This window comes from Haliotis cracherodii, unplaced genomic scaffold, assembly GCF_022045235.1.
Source record: "Haliotis cracherodii isolate W230 unplaced genomic scaffold, xgHalCrac1.p SCAF_1, whole genome shotgun sequence".
In the NCBI taxonomy this organism is placed as follows: Eukaryota; Metazoa; Mollusca; class Gastropoda; order Lepetellida; family Haliotidae; genus Haliotis; species Haliotis cracherodii.
In genome coordinates, this window is record NW_027266264.1 from 53,813,912 (window position 1) to 53,828,860 (window position 14,949).

Here is a 14,949-nt window from a genome sequence, read left to right on the forward strand (position 1 = left end):
GGGATCAAATATCAGTATTAAACATGATACTGAGTGAGTATTGTTTTAGGTCACTGTCAGCAATATCACAGTAGGGGTTACCCGGAATGGGCTTCACATACATTGTCACAATGCATCCATATTGGGAAGTGAAATCATGCCTTCAGTACAACTAGCGAACGCTTTAACCACTAGACTACCACACCGCCCTGAAACAGGGAACTCATGATAATCAGGAAAACAGAAGGATATGATCTAAATCAACTTGCTCACTAGAAATATGTCTTAAGTACAACATAAAAAAAAAATGCAAATTATTATAACAGTGAGCAAAAATGATAGACATTGGCAAATAATTCCACATCATTACTTATATCATGAAATAGTCCATCAGAGCTCAAGAAAACTTTTTGGGCAATTGAGTTTTTAGACTAGGGTTTCTATTTTAATTGGGTTATTACATTTTTCATTGAGTAACCAATATTTTTTCACTCATCTATTCATCACTCTATTGAGCATTTACCAAAATTAGTGAACATCTTAAGATTTAAAAAAAAATTGACATATTGTTTAAGATGTATATAACTGTTAAATATATCATGATATATAGGCTTAATAAATAAGCTTGTAAATGTGTTTCAGAAATTAGCTCCTTTGTACGAATGCTGAAAAAGCTCCATTGGGTATTTACGCATGCTGTTTTTATACATTTGAGTTTTTCCATTAATGCATGCTAGTTAATTGAAAGTAATTGGGTTTTGAATATTTGTGTGTGTGTGTGTGTGTGTGGGGGGGGTATTTTACGCAAATACGCTGCTTATCTGTAGCTCTGATCCTCTCAAATTCAGCATATCCATAAGGGGATATAAATGAAACATGGGTCATGACAAATGATGAAAACAGATTGAAATCCTCAAAACTTGTCCACAATCCTTATTTTTTTGGCACCATGGTACAAAATAAAGTATCAAAATATCAAACTCCTTTCTCCTTCATAACAACATTTTCAATCAATGACAGGTCTGAATAATTTTATCAATAATTATTGCCTGTATTGATTTCAGAATATATTAGCTGATCATGTTCATTTGCCTAACCTGTTACCAGCTTCCATTCTGGACTCAAATGTCAAAATTGTCACAATATAAACATATTGGCATGTTTATGGGCAATAAACTGAAATTGATTGCCAATGGCCTTCGCAATGTCCGATTGTTTATCATCTTGTGACAAATACTATTTAGGTTGCCTAGTAACCATTTATTACATATTTACATACCGGTACCCGGTACATATGTTCCAAATGAAGCGCTGTACAACTGCCATACTTTCTGCACTAGACTAAAAAAACTACGATATTCTGAGTCAAAGAAACATTCAACTCAAAGATAATGGAAAATATTCTACTAATTGAGAATTACTGTAAAAGGCTTAAGCTAACCCATCTTCACAAGGCGAGGGAATTTACTGAAAACAAGCGTATAGTCGACGAAGTCATCTATATCCCCCGCAAATTTTAACACGTCATGGTCCCAATCCAGGTAACTGACCCAACATTTCTCTTAGCCCATGCAATGGAAATTCAAAAAGATACATTTCTAAAACTCCTTAATATCAAATGGCACCAATTCGGTTCTGTATGTGCTTCATGTATAGAAATGCAATGTTTGGGAAGGAAATATTTCTGGAAATAATGCCAAGTAATACAAATTTCGAAAATTCGTAAAGAGCAAAAGGCAACAATTCAGCATGTGTCTGATAGATGTGGAAAATTTCACCCAGAATCAAAGTCCAACTTGTTGCCATGGAAACATAAAAAATAAAAATTTCTAAAAGTGCTAAATATCAAAAGGCACCAGTTCAGTATGTGCCTGGTAGACATGCAAAGTTTTGTACAAAAGTATTTAACAGTTTTTGAGTAACGCTCTGGAAATGAACACAACCCTTACAGAACCTAAGTCCAACTTGTTGCCATTGAAACGTAAAAAATAAAAATTCCTAAATAGCAAAAGGCACCAGTTCAGCATGAGTCTGATGGACATGCAAAGTTCCGTAGTGAAATATTTAACGGTTTCTGATTTATGCTCCAGAAACGTTTTTCGGGACGCACACGCACACGCACACGCACGCACACACACACGGACGGACTGACAGACAGAACCCATTTCTATATCCCCCGTCAACTTCGTTGGGGCGGGGGATAATAAAAGTCCAGTTTCCACACTCGAAGAACGAGGTTGGAACGACTTATATTTTGGCTGGACTAACGAGTCTTTGCATAGTCCAATCAACATTCCGGTTCATAAACAATCTCATTAAAATCAGATCTAAGTTCTCGCTGCCGCTAAACAAAGATCTGAGGACATCCCATTATGGGTAACGTCAGAATGACCTTTCGCGAACTTTGACCGATCACTGAAACGATTAACAAGAAGTCGACATCAGCCAAAGCAGCTTTCTTGAGCTTTATGGCACTTGTTTCAACCTGGCGACTTCCATTTTCGACAACGCTTGAAAAATATGTTGACACTGTTTTCGATTAAAATTTTGAAAACTGAATGAATGAACATTCCAGAATGTCTAATATATGGTTGCGTTTGTATGACAGTCCTTCCCACGAACTGTGCAACGCCGCCTCCGTTCAAATGTTTATCGCACAGAAGCAAGAGAGACAAAATAATTTTGACAGAATCAGTTGTACAGGTCGTAACTGTCGTTCGGAATACCCCATGTTAACGTTTTCGAGGTTGCATAATTAGAAAATACATTACGACTGTCATTTTCATGATCTGGTAAGCGATGATTTTGATTGGTTGGATGAAAGGTCGTTCTGACGTGACCCGTAATGGGATGTCCTCAGATCTTTGATTAGCGATAGCGAGAACTAAGATCTGATTTTAAGGAGATTGGTTCATAAACTGCCATTACAAATCAACTATAGTAATGTGAAAACAGAAAACAGCTTTATCAACAGCCCCTGAATCCCAAAGTGGGAGCCATCATTTCAGTTTCAGCTTACATTGTATTTGTCGGGAGTGGTTTCTGTAAGTCTCTCTATTACAGTGGTGACCACCACTTCCTCTGAATCACTGAACCAGATCGGAGCTGACTGTGGATACGTTTCCTGAAAATAGAAAATAAATTACAGTTTAAAAATGATGTTTGTTATAAAGAAACTGATTGACTATCTTGTCATTACTCAAACTTCAGTTCATGAGATTAATAGAAAAAGTATTCGATTACACAACTTCAAACACAAACAACACAACACAGCAATGTCAGAGATACAACAGCTGCACCTGCAATTTATGAATTATACAGAGTACAGGTACAAATCTCAATTCTATCATGCTAAATGATATGTCATCTTTATCATCAAACCACACACTCCCAGTCTCAACAAGCATGAAATACTTATATCTGACAATCTGACCACAACAGCTGCCTGGGACTTATAATAGTGAGTGAGTGAGCTGGGTTTTACGCCGCTTTTAGCAATATTCCAGAAATTATCACGGCGGGGGACACCAGAAATGGGCTCACACATTGTACCCATGTCGGGATTCGAACCCGGGTCTTCGGCCTGACGATCGAACGCTTTAACCACTAGGCTACCCGAACGCCCCGGGACTTCTAATAAGTCAATGACACTGACTCACAAACTGATTACTATGCGGCTACCTCACTGGTACCTTTAGCCATATTAGTAGGGTTATGACACAATGAGAAGATACCAGGTACCAGTAGCCACCATTGGCTACACTGCGTTTTGCATTTGTTCCAATGGAATGATTAAAAACAAAAATGACAAAAAATGACCAAAACATGAAAGTCAACAGCTGACCACTTCATTGATAAGTGAGGAAATACGAATGAACAAATGTTCAGGATGTTATGGAAATGAACCCTTCATTGAACAGAATTTGTTGTCATGGAAACCAGAAAAATACATAATTTTTAAAACATTCCTAAGTACAATGTAGCTAAAGGCACTGTTTATGGCTAGACTGATCGTTGTGCAGAGTTTGATGAAAGGAATACTGAATGTACAGTTTCATACACAGGTTGACCTATGTTCAGGAAAGACAATGTCAGAAGGAAAGAGGGAAGGAGGGAAGGACAGTACCCAGTATACCATACCCTGCTCCCACTGTGAGGCTGGGAATAATACATGGAAGCACTTGCCATGTGACATTTTGTTTACTTCATTCAAAGCAAGTTTTATTACAGTTTTGATGAAACCGGGAAATATCCCACAAAATCAATTGTCAACAGTTACAACAGTCACCACCATGATCCTCATTCAAGACCTAAATAGTCGACGTTTCTGCTGACTAGAATGCAGCTAGACCTTTTCTTTCAGTCCCACACATCTCAGCATATAGGAAGAACCGCACACTTAGAGACATCCTCATGAAAGCGGCAATTACATACCCACCACTCAAACCACAAATCAGTGGGCGAACTGTCACCAACCTGGACACCAACTGTCACATAGACTCACACACAAGCATGTAAAATCTGCATGACTATAAAGTCAGTTAACACCTCCAGTAGCAATAAAACAGGCAACAAATACAAATGCCAAATGCATTTCACCTGTAAAAGTAGAAACATAATCTATTCACAAAACTACTCTGAATGTGGGAAACAAAATGAATATGTAGGAGAAACGAAATGACACTTCTGAATTCAACTCAAAGAGCTCTTTGCCGATATCAACCACCAATAGGACAAACCTGTCGACAAACAGTATAATTCTGTGGGACACCAACCAGAGACCTACACCATCAAATCATACAACAGCTAAAAATGGACCCTGAGTCAGATCTAGAGCATAGCTAGACTCTAATCCACTGAACTTCAATGGATTTTTTATCTGAAAACTATCCATCCCGAAGGAATAAGCGATAAGATCCTGGAATTCCCCTACCCCCTCATTGTCTATTCTTTTATGCTGGTCGAAACAAGATGTGTCACCTGAAGGGTTTGATATTCCTCATAATGCGCTTACAATGTTCACATTATATATTCTCAAAGCTGAAAATATTTTCTCTTAAATAGTGAGTGAGTAAGTATGGTTTTACGCCACTCTTAGCAATATTCCAGCAATATCACGGCGGGGGACACCAGAAATGGGCTTCACACATTGTACCCATGTCGGGAATCGAACCCAGGTCTCTGGCATGATGAGCGAACACTTTAACCACGAGGCTACCCGACCACCGCTTCTCTTAAAAAAATAAATTAAACCATACAACTTTCATTGCAACTCTATCACATCTACTGTGTGCAATATTTTAAGCTCACTGGTGTAACATTTGTCCAATAAACACTTTCATTTGACCATGAAAAATGATTACTAGCCAAACTTAAAATGACAGCATTGGTTAGTATCCAGTCAGAATTCACTTTTGGATTTTCACTTGGATATACTCTGAAGGGTTTTTTTTATATCGGTAACAGTTTTTCCCATGGTGGCACCAACATCAGCAGTCTATGTAATCACAAAACTACCGATGTAAGGGTCACTAATTATGGCAAATACATATTTGAACAAACATGAATCCAGGCAGGTCTAAGGGAGGCAACTTCAATCAATGACTTAGTCCACAAGGCACATAGTGACCCTACTTTGTGTAGAGGGACTGGAAACCTATAGATAATAGACATGGATATCTAGATTATTGTAATCAGTTTGTCTGTCTGTTGTTTAATGCAGCACTCAGTAATATTCCAGCAAGATGACACCGATCTTAAAATAACCGAGTCCTGACCACACAATCCTGTGATTGATGTAATGAGCATCAATCTAGGCATTTGGGATGCAATGTCATGCAGCAACCATGTTGGCGAGCCAGACCCCCCTGTGGCATTTGTCACCTCCTACGACAAGCATTGGTTGCTGAAGATTAATTCTTACCCGGATCTTCACTGGGTTATTGTAATCAGTATTCTTCTTGCAGCCTGACAGAAAAGTTACCAGCCACAGGCAAACAGTTATTTCGGGACCCTTACCCAAACGAGGTTGAAATATCTTGTTGAAAATCAATTATTCAATTCAATTATCAAAACCAAATTGAAATACCCAGTATAAAATACATGTATGTGCATCAATTATTCAATACCGAAACAAAGTTGATATGCTAGTAGTACCTAGTCCACAATGGCAGATGAGCATTGATTATTCAATAACGAAACAAAGTAAACAATCCCAGTACACTATGGAGTGAGGTAGTGAGTTGGGTTTAGCCCCTCTTTTAACAGTACTCAAGTTATATCGCAGCGTGTCAGCTTAATGTGGAGGATAGCCCGAAGTGATGCAGGTCTCAGACGTTTACCACTTCGGTGAAACCCACGAGCACGGGTATGGTGCTGAGACAAACCTAGAATTATAATCGGGGCAAACCGTGATTCGAACCCACAATCATAGGTTTCTGGCGTGCACAGCGAATCGCTGTGCCTTAGCGACTGGGGTCCCCGTACCCCCCACCCCAGACACTATGGAACATCATGCATAAAGGACTGAATGAAAAGCGATAAACACTTCACTTAAGTAACTACCTGCGCGCATCTACCTCAATGTAATACAACAGATCCTTACTGGGGCACTAAACCAACAGATCCCTGCAGCTTGAGACATGCAACAATGTGGTCAACCGACTAGACAGTAATGGAGCAGAGAACCACATATCATCACCGGGACCCTCAACCAACAGGTCCTGGCAGCTGAGAGATGAAACACTGTGGTGAACCGACAAGACACAGATATGAAGCAGACAAACCACACATCATCACCAGGCCCCTCATCCAACACATCCTGGCAGCTGAGAGATGCAACACTGTGGTGAACCATCAAGACACACATATGAAACAGACAAACCACACATCATCTCCGGGACCCTCGATTAACAGATCCTGGCAGCTGAGAGATGCAACACTTTGGTGAACCGACAAGACACAGATATGAAGCAGACAATCCAGGCATCATCACTGGGCCCCTCAACCAACAAGTCCTGGCAGCTGTGAGATGCAACACTGTGGTGAACAGACAAGACACAGATATGAAACAGACAAAACCACAGATCCTAACCGGGACCCTCGACCAACACATCCTGGCAGCTGAGAGATGCAACACTGTGGTGAACCCACAAGGAACATATACAAGATAACTTCGATCCAGAGGATCAATTTTGCAGCACAACCTACCTTTAGATGCAAATACCTATGCTGTCACAATCATAGTGGTATACATTATAATACATGATACTGTTGATACTAATATATCTACATTGGTAAAGATACTAATAGTTTTTCATAATTAACTTTTCAAAGTAATAGCTACAATGTTGTAATATTATTTTATAATGAAGTAGATCTGCACATGGAGACATGCAGGTATTGTTAAAATTGAGCCCCACAATGTTGTCACTGTGCTTGTTTTTTCTCACCATTAACCATAGTTCTCTCTGAGAGTTACCTCCCCAATGGTAATGTTTACTCATGTAGCCTGACACATCAATTATCCACACTGTCCAAAAGTTCTAATATCTCGCCACACTCATCTCACATAGTTATATGACATAGGCCAGTCCCCACCCCTCTCGACAGACAGGCCCACTACATGGTAATGAATCAACGTTTCCCGCATATCAGTATCCTGTAGGGATGTCTCCGTCCCTCTCGACAGAAAGACCTGTTTCATGAAATGGGTCCATCGCAGTGAAATGCTCTATGGAGAAATAGGTTGGATAGAGCTACACGTGTACCCTGCTTTTCACCTCCTAGTGGCTGCACGCAATGAGCGCAGGGATTCTTGGGCAGGTAAACCAGTCCGGGACAGGACGTGGCTGCCTGTTATGATTGTTGCCGAATAACAAACATGTTTAGGGTAGTAATTTACAGTTATGAATGTTTAAAAAAATATTTCCTAATTATTTATGTATTTCGATGTACTCATATCATTATACACATGCGAGATGAAGATAAAGTTGCTTTTTAAAGTATGGTTACATCTTTCAATGATTACTCATCCCCAAGGCCCATTTTCCCGCAGTAATTTTCTCAAACCTATAACAAATAAGGCACAGTGCCTGGCGCCGCTCAATGAAGCTGACAAACAATGGATCATAACCATTTTAACCAGGGTCCTCAACAAGCAGACCCTAGCAGCTAAGAGCTGCAACACCACAAGACACAGACACGAAGCTAACAAACCAAGATCCCAACTGAGAGATAGAAAGTAACCTTGAAACTTTACCAGCCAAAACAGATAACATACAGGAGTACCCCTCCTAACCCTGTCAGTGAGTGAAGCGACCAGTCCATTTCTTGTTCTTAAATTGAGTCACTGTGCACATGATGTCGGGTACTAGACAAGTGAAACCTTTCATATTCACAACATATATTATAATTTATATGACCATGATGACAAATATATGGTGACACCCTTAACACAATTTATTACTTACCACTACCTTTCACCATGTTTCGATGCCATGCCCTATAGTATTTCTGAATAAATCATAACTGAGACATGTTTTGCAGAAGTGAGTGATCATTACTTAATGCCATCTTATAAAGTATTTCAGTTTTAACACAACATGTCCTCTTTCTTTGTGGAAGTAAAGCCTAAAGTGATGCAGGTCTTATATGTTACCACTTTGGTAAAACCCATACACATCGGTATGTTGTCAACACGGGTTATAGCTAAAACTGCACCTCAGCAAAACAGCACCAATTTGCGAAAATGTCCCCTCGCCTAAAGCGAAAACGGCACCCTATTTTTTTTTTACCTTGATACTGAAATACATGAAAAAAAAAACTCAAATAGTCACTTGCAAACACAAATAATTGTGAAATGTTAAAACATATTTACGTAAGAAACTAGCCTCTACTCCAATTGACTGGGAGGCACAGCTAAACTTATTGTGAAAACATCACATGCTTTACTCAAATTAACTCAAATCAATCTGAAACTGAGACTGGCGGAAATGTCAAGATATTGGACTTCAGGTATACCATATACTATATATTTAATATTTATTTTAGTAAACAGGAAATAAATAGTAGTTTTATAGATATTTCATACATATGTCCCCTTTCTGCCGACAGCCCACATGACAAGAATGTTTCTGCAGAAAACAGACGATGTCCTCACCCAAGGAAAACATTTATAAACCTACTGGCTGTTTGTGTAACTTGATATGGAGTTTTTGAAATTGTGGTAACACCTAGTAGGAGGTATTACTGTTACAACGATTGTAACACCTCGCAGGAGGGCTTGCAACGATTGTAACACCTCGCAGAAGGGCTTACAACGATTGTAACACCCCACAGGAGGGCTTACAATCATTTTAACTTCCGTTCAGATTGTAAAATGTAATGAAATGTAAAATCAAATGACAAATGTTTTCTTTATATTCCTGAGGATCGAACTCTCAACCTTCATATCTGTAGCCCAGTGAGTGTACCGTAATGCTACAGAGGTATTGATAAGCAGCACTGCTTTGTAGAATGTCCTTTTCCAGATCCGTATGCCAGCAACAGGCTGTACAACGAATGAGCATCAGTCAAAGCAAAACGTGTAATAGTCTCTGCCTACGAGACGCACGTGCAGATTTTGTGCCTTTGCAAGACGCATGTGCAGATTTCGCACTGTTGCGAAACCCACGTGCTGAGGTCACCGGTTTCATTGAACCGAGTTTACGACTGCAGGCGATATTTCATCTCCGATACAGGTTATACATTTGAGAGTTTTTATTACAGTTATTTCATTAAAAACATTGTCTATGCGATGAGTCGGTTTATAAGTTGGACAAACCATGTCTCCTCAAGATTACTAGAGATTGTAAACCCCCATTTACAATCTCTAGTAGTCCCTCGGAGACATGGTTTCTCCTACACATATACCACAGCATAACATAATAACACAACATAGTATGTAAATAAAGCATATATACTACTACATAAATCTTTCTTATCGTTATTAAATAGAGGTGCCATTTCTACCCGACAATTTGTTGGCATTTTTGCCAAATGAGGTGCTGTTTTCGCTCGAGAAACCAGTGGTTTTGCTGAGGTGCAGTTTTAGCCTGCACCCGTCGACACACACAGATAATGATCGTGGATCACTACAGCTGATCCTGGCACTGTTAACATGGTTTAGGGATGCAACTCTGTCCAGCAAATGATCAGGAAAAGACAAGCCTCAAACAGCAGCATTGTAAATCAAAACGTTTGTATCGTAACTCTTAAATTAGACTAACATAAAAATCCAAATTAATAGGAGTATTAAAATTTTAAACTATTTAACTCAATAATAATAATGGCTAATCTAAACACAACAAAGGCATTCAAACTTATATAAATTGTGTCCCAAGAGGGATGTGGCTGTGCTGTTTTTATCAATAAAGTCTGTGCTGAAACTCTCGATTCTACTAGCCCTAACTTGTATACCAGCTATCTCCCAGTATCGTTATTACTAGGTACAGTATAATATATGGACTAGGGCTCATCGTCAATATTTCAGGGGTTTGTACAAACAACATTCCTCCATCATCCGTCAATACATACAGCTTTTATGTCGTCTCTATTTACCACCAGAAATCAAGCAACAGCCTGGTTGCAGCAAACAAGTTTGTGGAAGACATTAAATGCCTGACTCAAGAATTTGTTTATCTTTCCAGAAGTACTATGTCCTAATAATGCTAACCTAGTACTTGTGGTACTAGTAGGGAAGTTTCATTGTATCATTTGCTATTTGTATCAAAATACTTTCCTACAATCAGCATTAGAAATTGGCACTAGTCCTGTAGTCCTTACCAAACTGCCCAATAGTAAAGGTATCCTAAGGACTAGAAGAAATTGGCCCATTTTAAGGGTTTTGCTATATGTTATCATTATAAGGACTAGTGGACAAAAACTGTTAGTTTCTAACCCTGACAATTGGTATCAAATGATACAGACATGTGCGATCCGAGATAAACAAATAACTGCACACATTTTTTGGCATTTTGAAACACATAATATTTCAAGGTAAGCATCATACTCTATGCATTGAAAAGAGATGTAACCATATCACGTTACCACTTCTGATGGTTAGAAACATTTCTACATTTGACTCCAAGATGATAATGCTTAATGATAGTTTAGATTAATCATTAAGGAACCTTGTGAAACCTTCCACAACAGATAAAAAACATAAAGGTTCACATGTCTTTTCCTTTAATTTGATTTTATCATGCTGGTGATTTGAGTATGGCATACAACAATAGATTACAGCACGTTTATATCATACAAATTCTAAACAGTCTTACGTGACTCTTACATACTATTAATGTATCGTCATATGTAATGTATTAATAGGTTAATCCTAATATCTAGTTCGGAAAATCGCAGGGCCTTGCTGACATTGTGACAAAGAGGAGTGTTGTCAACTTTACTCATTGCCAGGCTATTGACATCACTTCCGCTTATCATTTCATGCCTAAAACGACAAGGAAACAGACGCAAAAACCGAATTACGTGAATGAAGGATTTGTTGCAACTACTTCTAAGGCATTTCAAAGATGATGGCTCTTTATATGTTTCGTTATACCGTGATATTTGCTTGAATGTCGTAGTGATTCCCATTTCTTCCGATGAATCGACATGACAGTTCATCGAGTGTTGCAGATCGAATCTGAAACCTTTCGTGGTCTTTCGGGAAAGAAGTCTCCAAAAGTTTGATATCCTGTTTCAAGTTCGCTAGACACGCCATTTTCGGTGATAACTGGTACCCTGGTCGGGCACCAGTTTATGTTTATCAATAACAAAACATCCAGAAGGCCTCTCACTTTCCAGAGTTGGTTGCCTTCACATGGTGCGCGCATGCGCAACTAAGGGTCAAGTTAATGTTTGTTTCCACTTCTCGCACTTCCTGTAAGTTATAGTACATTTCTAATTTTATTTGAGACGAACAAACATAGACGCGAGATATGATTACAGCTGGTCACGATAAAAAAAAAGAACACGGATGGGAAGAGTACGAGTATTTTATGTTTGTGTACACAATAATTGCCCAAAATGTGTGAATATAACAATAGACTTAGATCTACCAATGCTTAGACCCTCTCTTACAATCAGAATATGTTCGTTTTGTAATACAGCCACGTCACATCAATTTTTAAAATATTTTGATGTGTTCATCATCACCATTACCACCAGATATAGACACGATTTCCATGTTTTCAATCTGTATAAAAACACCACTTTCATCACAATACATGTTAGCGTACAACAGATGCAATTAATCCGTTTTACTCCTAGCGACAATGCAATGTTAACATGCCGGTGTTCTTATGACGTGTGTGATTTATACAATTGATAATAATTGTATATGCTTAATTGACTTAGACGACGTGTTTTAATAATGTGTGTATCTAAACATATACTACGGGAAGTATATAAATGAAAATAAAAACGCCAGTGCATGATACAGCCTTATATTTCACCGGGAAATATTTACAGTCAGCTAGAATAATCAAGAAACATTTAGTTTGAATGTAGCATAGGGTATGTACTTCCTGGTGACATATGGCTAACATATTCATGATGTCCATGATTTCAAAAGGGGTTTTAGTTGAAAGCAGTGCGTGTGTGAGTGCGTCAGTTCGTCCGACTGTCCGTTTATCAGTTTCGAGGGTGCAAACACCCTTTCGGTACGCCGAATGCCGAGCCTGTTATATTCCGGACGCCGCAGTGTAGGTTTTCTTTTTCTTGCAAACGAGTTACTATAATCAATATTATACTGCGTGAACTTCTCAGTCTACTATATTTGTACCAGCTGTGTACACTGATATGATTCAATAAATTGAATGCCATGGCAAATTAAGTTGTTTGTCTGACGCCTAGACTAACGGGGAGTTGTCACCATCAGTATCAAAAGGTAGAACCCCTGAACACACGTAAAATACTGTTAGGGAGAGATGGAATTTGAACGAAAAGAGTTGCCTCCCTTTGACCAGATGACTTAGGGGACGAACCATTTGATATTCGGGAAGGTAGGGGAGGGGTGCAGTTTCATTTTTCCTGCAGTCTGACGCAGGGAATAGAAAACTTCAGGGAAAATCGGTATTCGATAAAATCCAAGCCCCACTCTCCCATACTATTCAAATGGTCGGCCCCCTTACCCGACGAGTGACCCTAACTTGACTTGTCCAGATCCCACTCCAGGTAGACATAAGACATATATCTTTTATCAGACTCCTGTTACATTGAATATTCTTAAAAAAACATTCATTTATAGATACTTGTGCTTTTTCCGGAAAAGAATCATGGACGGTGCAATGTTATTGTGGCATTCATTACATACGAAATATTTGACATAATCTGCTTCCATAATTTAAATCCCAGTGTATACCATTATCTCCCTTTACGAGAAGCAAATTCTTAAATTGTGTAACGGTCTCTGCCCCCGTTAGATTTTCTGGCAACATATTCCAAAGTTGTGTTGTAGCGGGTATAAATGAATCTGCATAAGCTTTTGTTTTACACTTCACTGCTTGGAGATTATTTTTATCCCTTAAGTCATAATTTGTGTTTTCCGCAACTGTATCAGGAATAAGCCTACAAAGATATTACGGGGAGATATGGTTTTCATTTTGTAAAACATTACCAGTTTTGAATTATATCTTTTGTCTTTTAATGACTTACAATTTGTTTCATTGGAAATCTTCCGATGACTCGTACCCGGACACTTGTGGTTCCTAGAGCATCTAAGTGTAATTTTTCCAATAGGTTAGCTTGTTCATTTGTACAGTTGTCCCAAATATGACGACAATAATAAAAACTAAAATGATTTATACATAGTTTCAAAGGTAGTTCGGGAGAGACGATATTTCTAACTTCTTAAACAATTAACCAGAGGACAACATTTCCTTGCAATATCATCAATATGCATTTTCCATGTACAATTATTTTGTAAAGTAATACGGAGGTGCTTATGACTTTGTAGATCTTTGATTTCTGTACCATTCATATATAAGTTAGGTTTGCAACTAGGGTTTACTTAATGGGTGGGGCACGGGTGGCCCAGTCGTCTAAGGCGCCGCGATTCGCTGTGCAGAGATGCGTCCCCTGGACACGCCAGAAACCTATGATTGTGGGTCCGAATCCCGGTTTGACCCGATTATGTTTCTAGGTTTGTCAGCACCATACCCGTGCTCGTGGGTTTCACCGAAGGGGTAAACGTCCGAGACCTGCATCACTTCGGGCTTTCCTCCCAAGCTGACACGCCGTGATGTAACTGGAATATTGTTAAAAGCGGCGTTAAACCCATCTCACTCACTCACTTAATGGGTAAATTGAATAGATTCAGTTTTTTCGGGCCTAATTAAACTTGCCATCTAGCAGCCCATTCTGAAAACCTGTCCAAGTTATTATTGAGATCACGAGCAGCTATATCAGAATCTTCTATGATATCATACAATGATGTGTCATCAGCAAAAAGTCTTATATTACTATTTATTCCTTCAACGATGTCATTGATATAGATAATAAACAATAATGGTCCCAGGACTGAGCCCTGTGGCACACCTGCCAAGACAGCTTTTGGATCTGAGCTATAGCCATTTATAATACATTCTGATATCGATCTTCTAAATAACTATCAAACCATCTCAATAAATTTCCACAAATACGATAATGGTGTAACTTACAAATTTTTCCTTTGTGCCAAACGTTATCAAAAGCTTTACTTACGTAACGAAATACAGCCCTAACTTCCTTACCTTCATCTAAAGCCTTTGCCATATAGTCAATAAATATGTCAACTGATTTGAGGTGGAATCTCCCTGCTGAATCTTGATTGTAGGTTAGTGAGCACAGTATTATTCCTTAAATAATTGTACACATGTTTAAATATACATTTTCAAATATCTTTGCTGAACAACTTGTGAGCGCAACCGGTCCGTAATTTGTACATTCATT

The 14,949-nt window shown here is 38.7% G+C and overlaps 1 protein-coding gene across 3 annotated transcripts in view; it reads right to left on the reverse strand.

Annotated features, from left to right (window-relative positions):
* The window catches only part of LOC139479411 (ubiquitin-conjugating enzyme E2 Q2-like), a 28,226-nt gene extending 16,385 nt beyond the window's left edge, over positions 1-11,841 (reverse strand). For all 3 annotated transcript variants that reach the window (XM_071262270.1, XM_071262265.1, XM_071262275.1), the window contains exons 1-2: positions 11,579-11,841; positions 2,999-3,103 (exon numbers count right to left, since the gene is read on the reverse strand). In XM_071262270.1, coding sequence (XP_071118371.1) covers positions 2,999-3,103; positions 11,579-11,740 — 267 coding nt within the window. In that variant the 5' untranslated portion in view covers positions 11,741-11,841. The remainder of the gene's footprint in view (positions 1-2,998; positions 3,104-11,578) is intronic.
* Between the last annotated feature and the right edge of the window lie 3,108 nt (positions 11,842-14,949).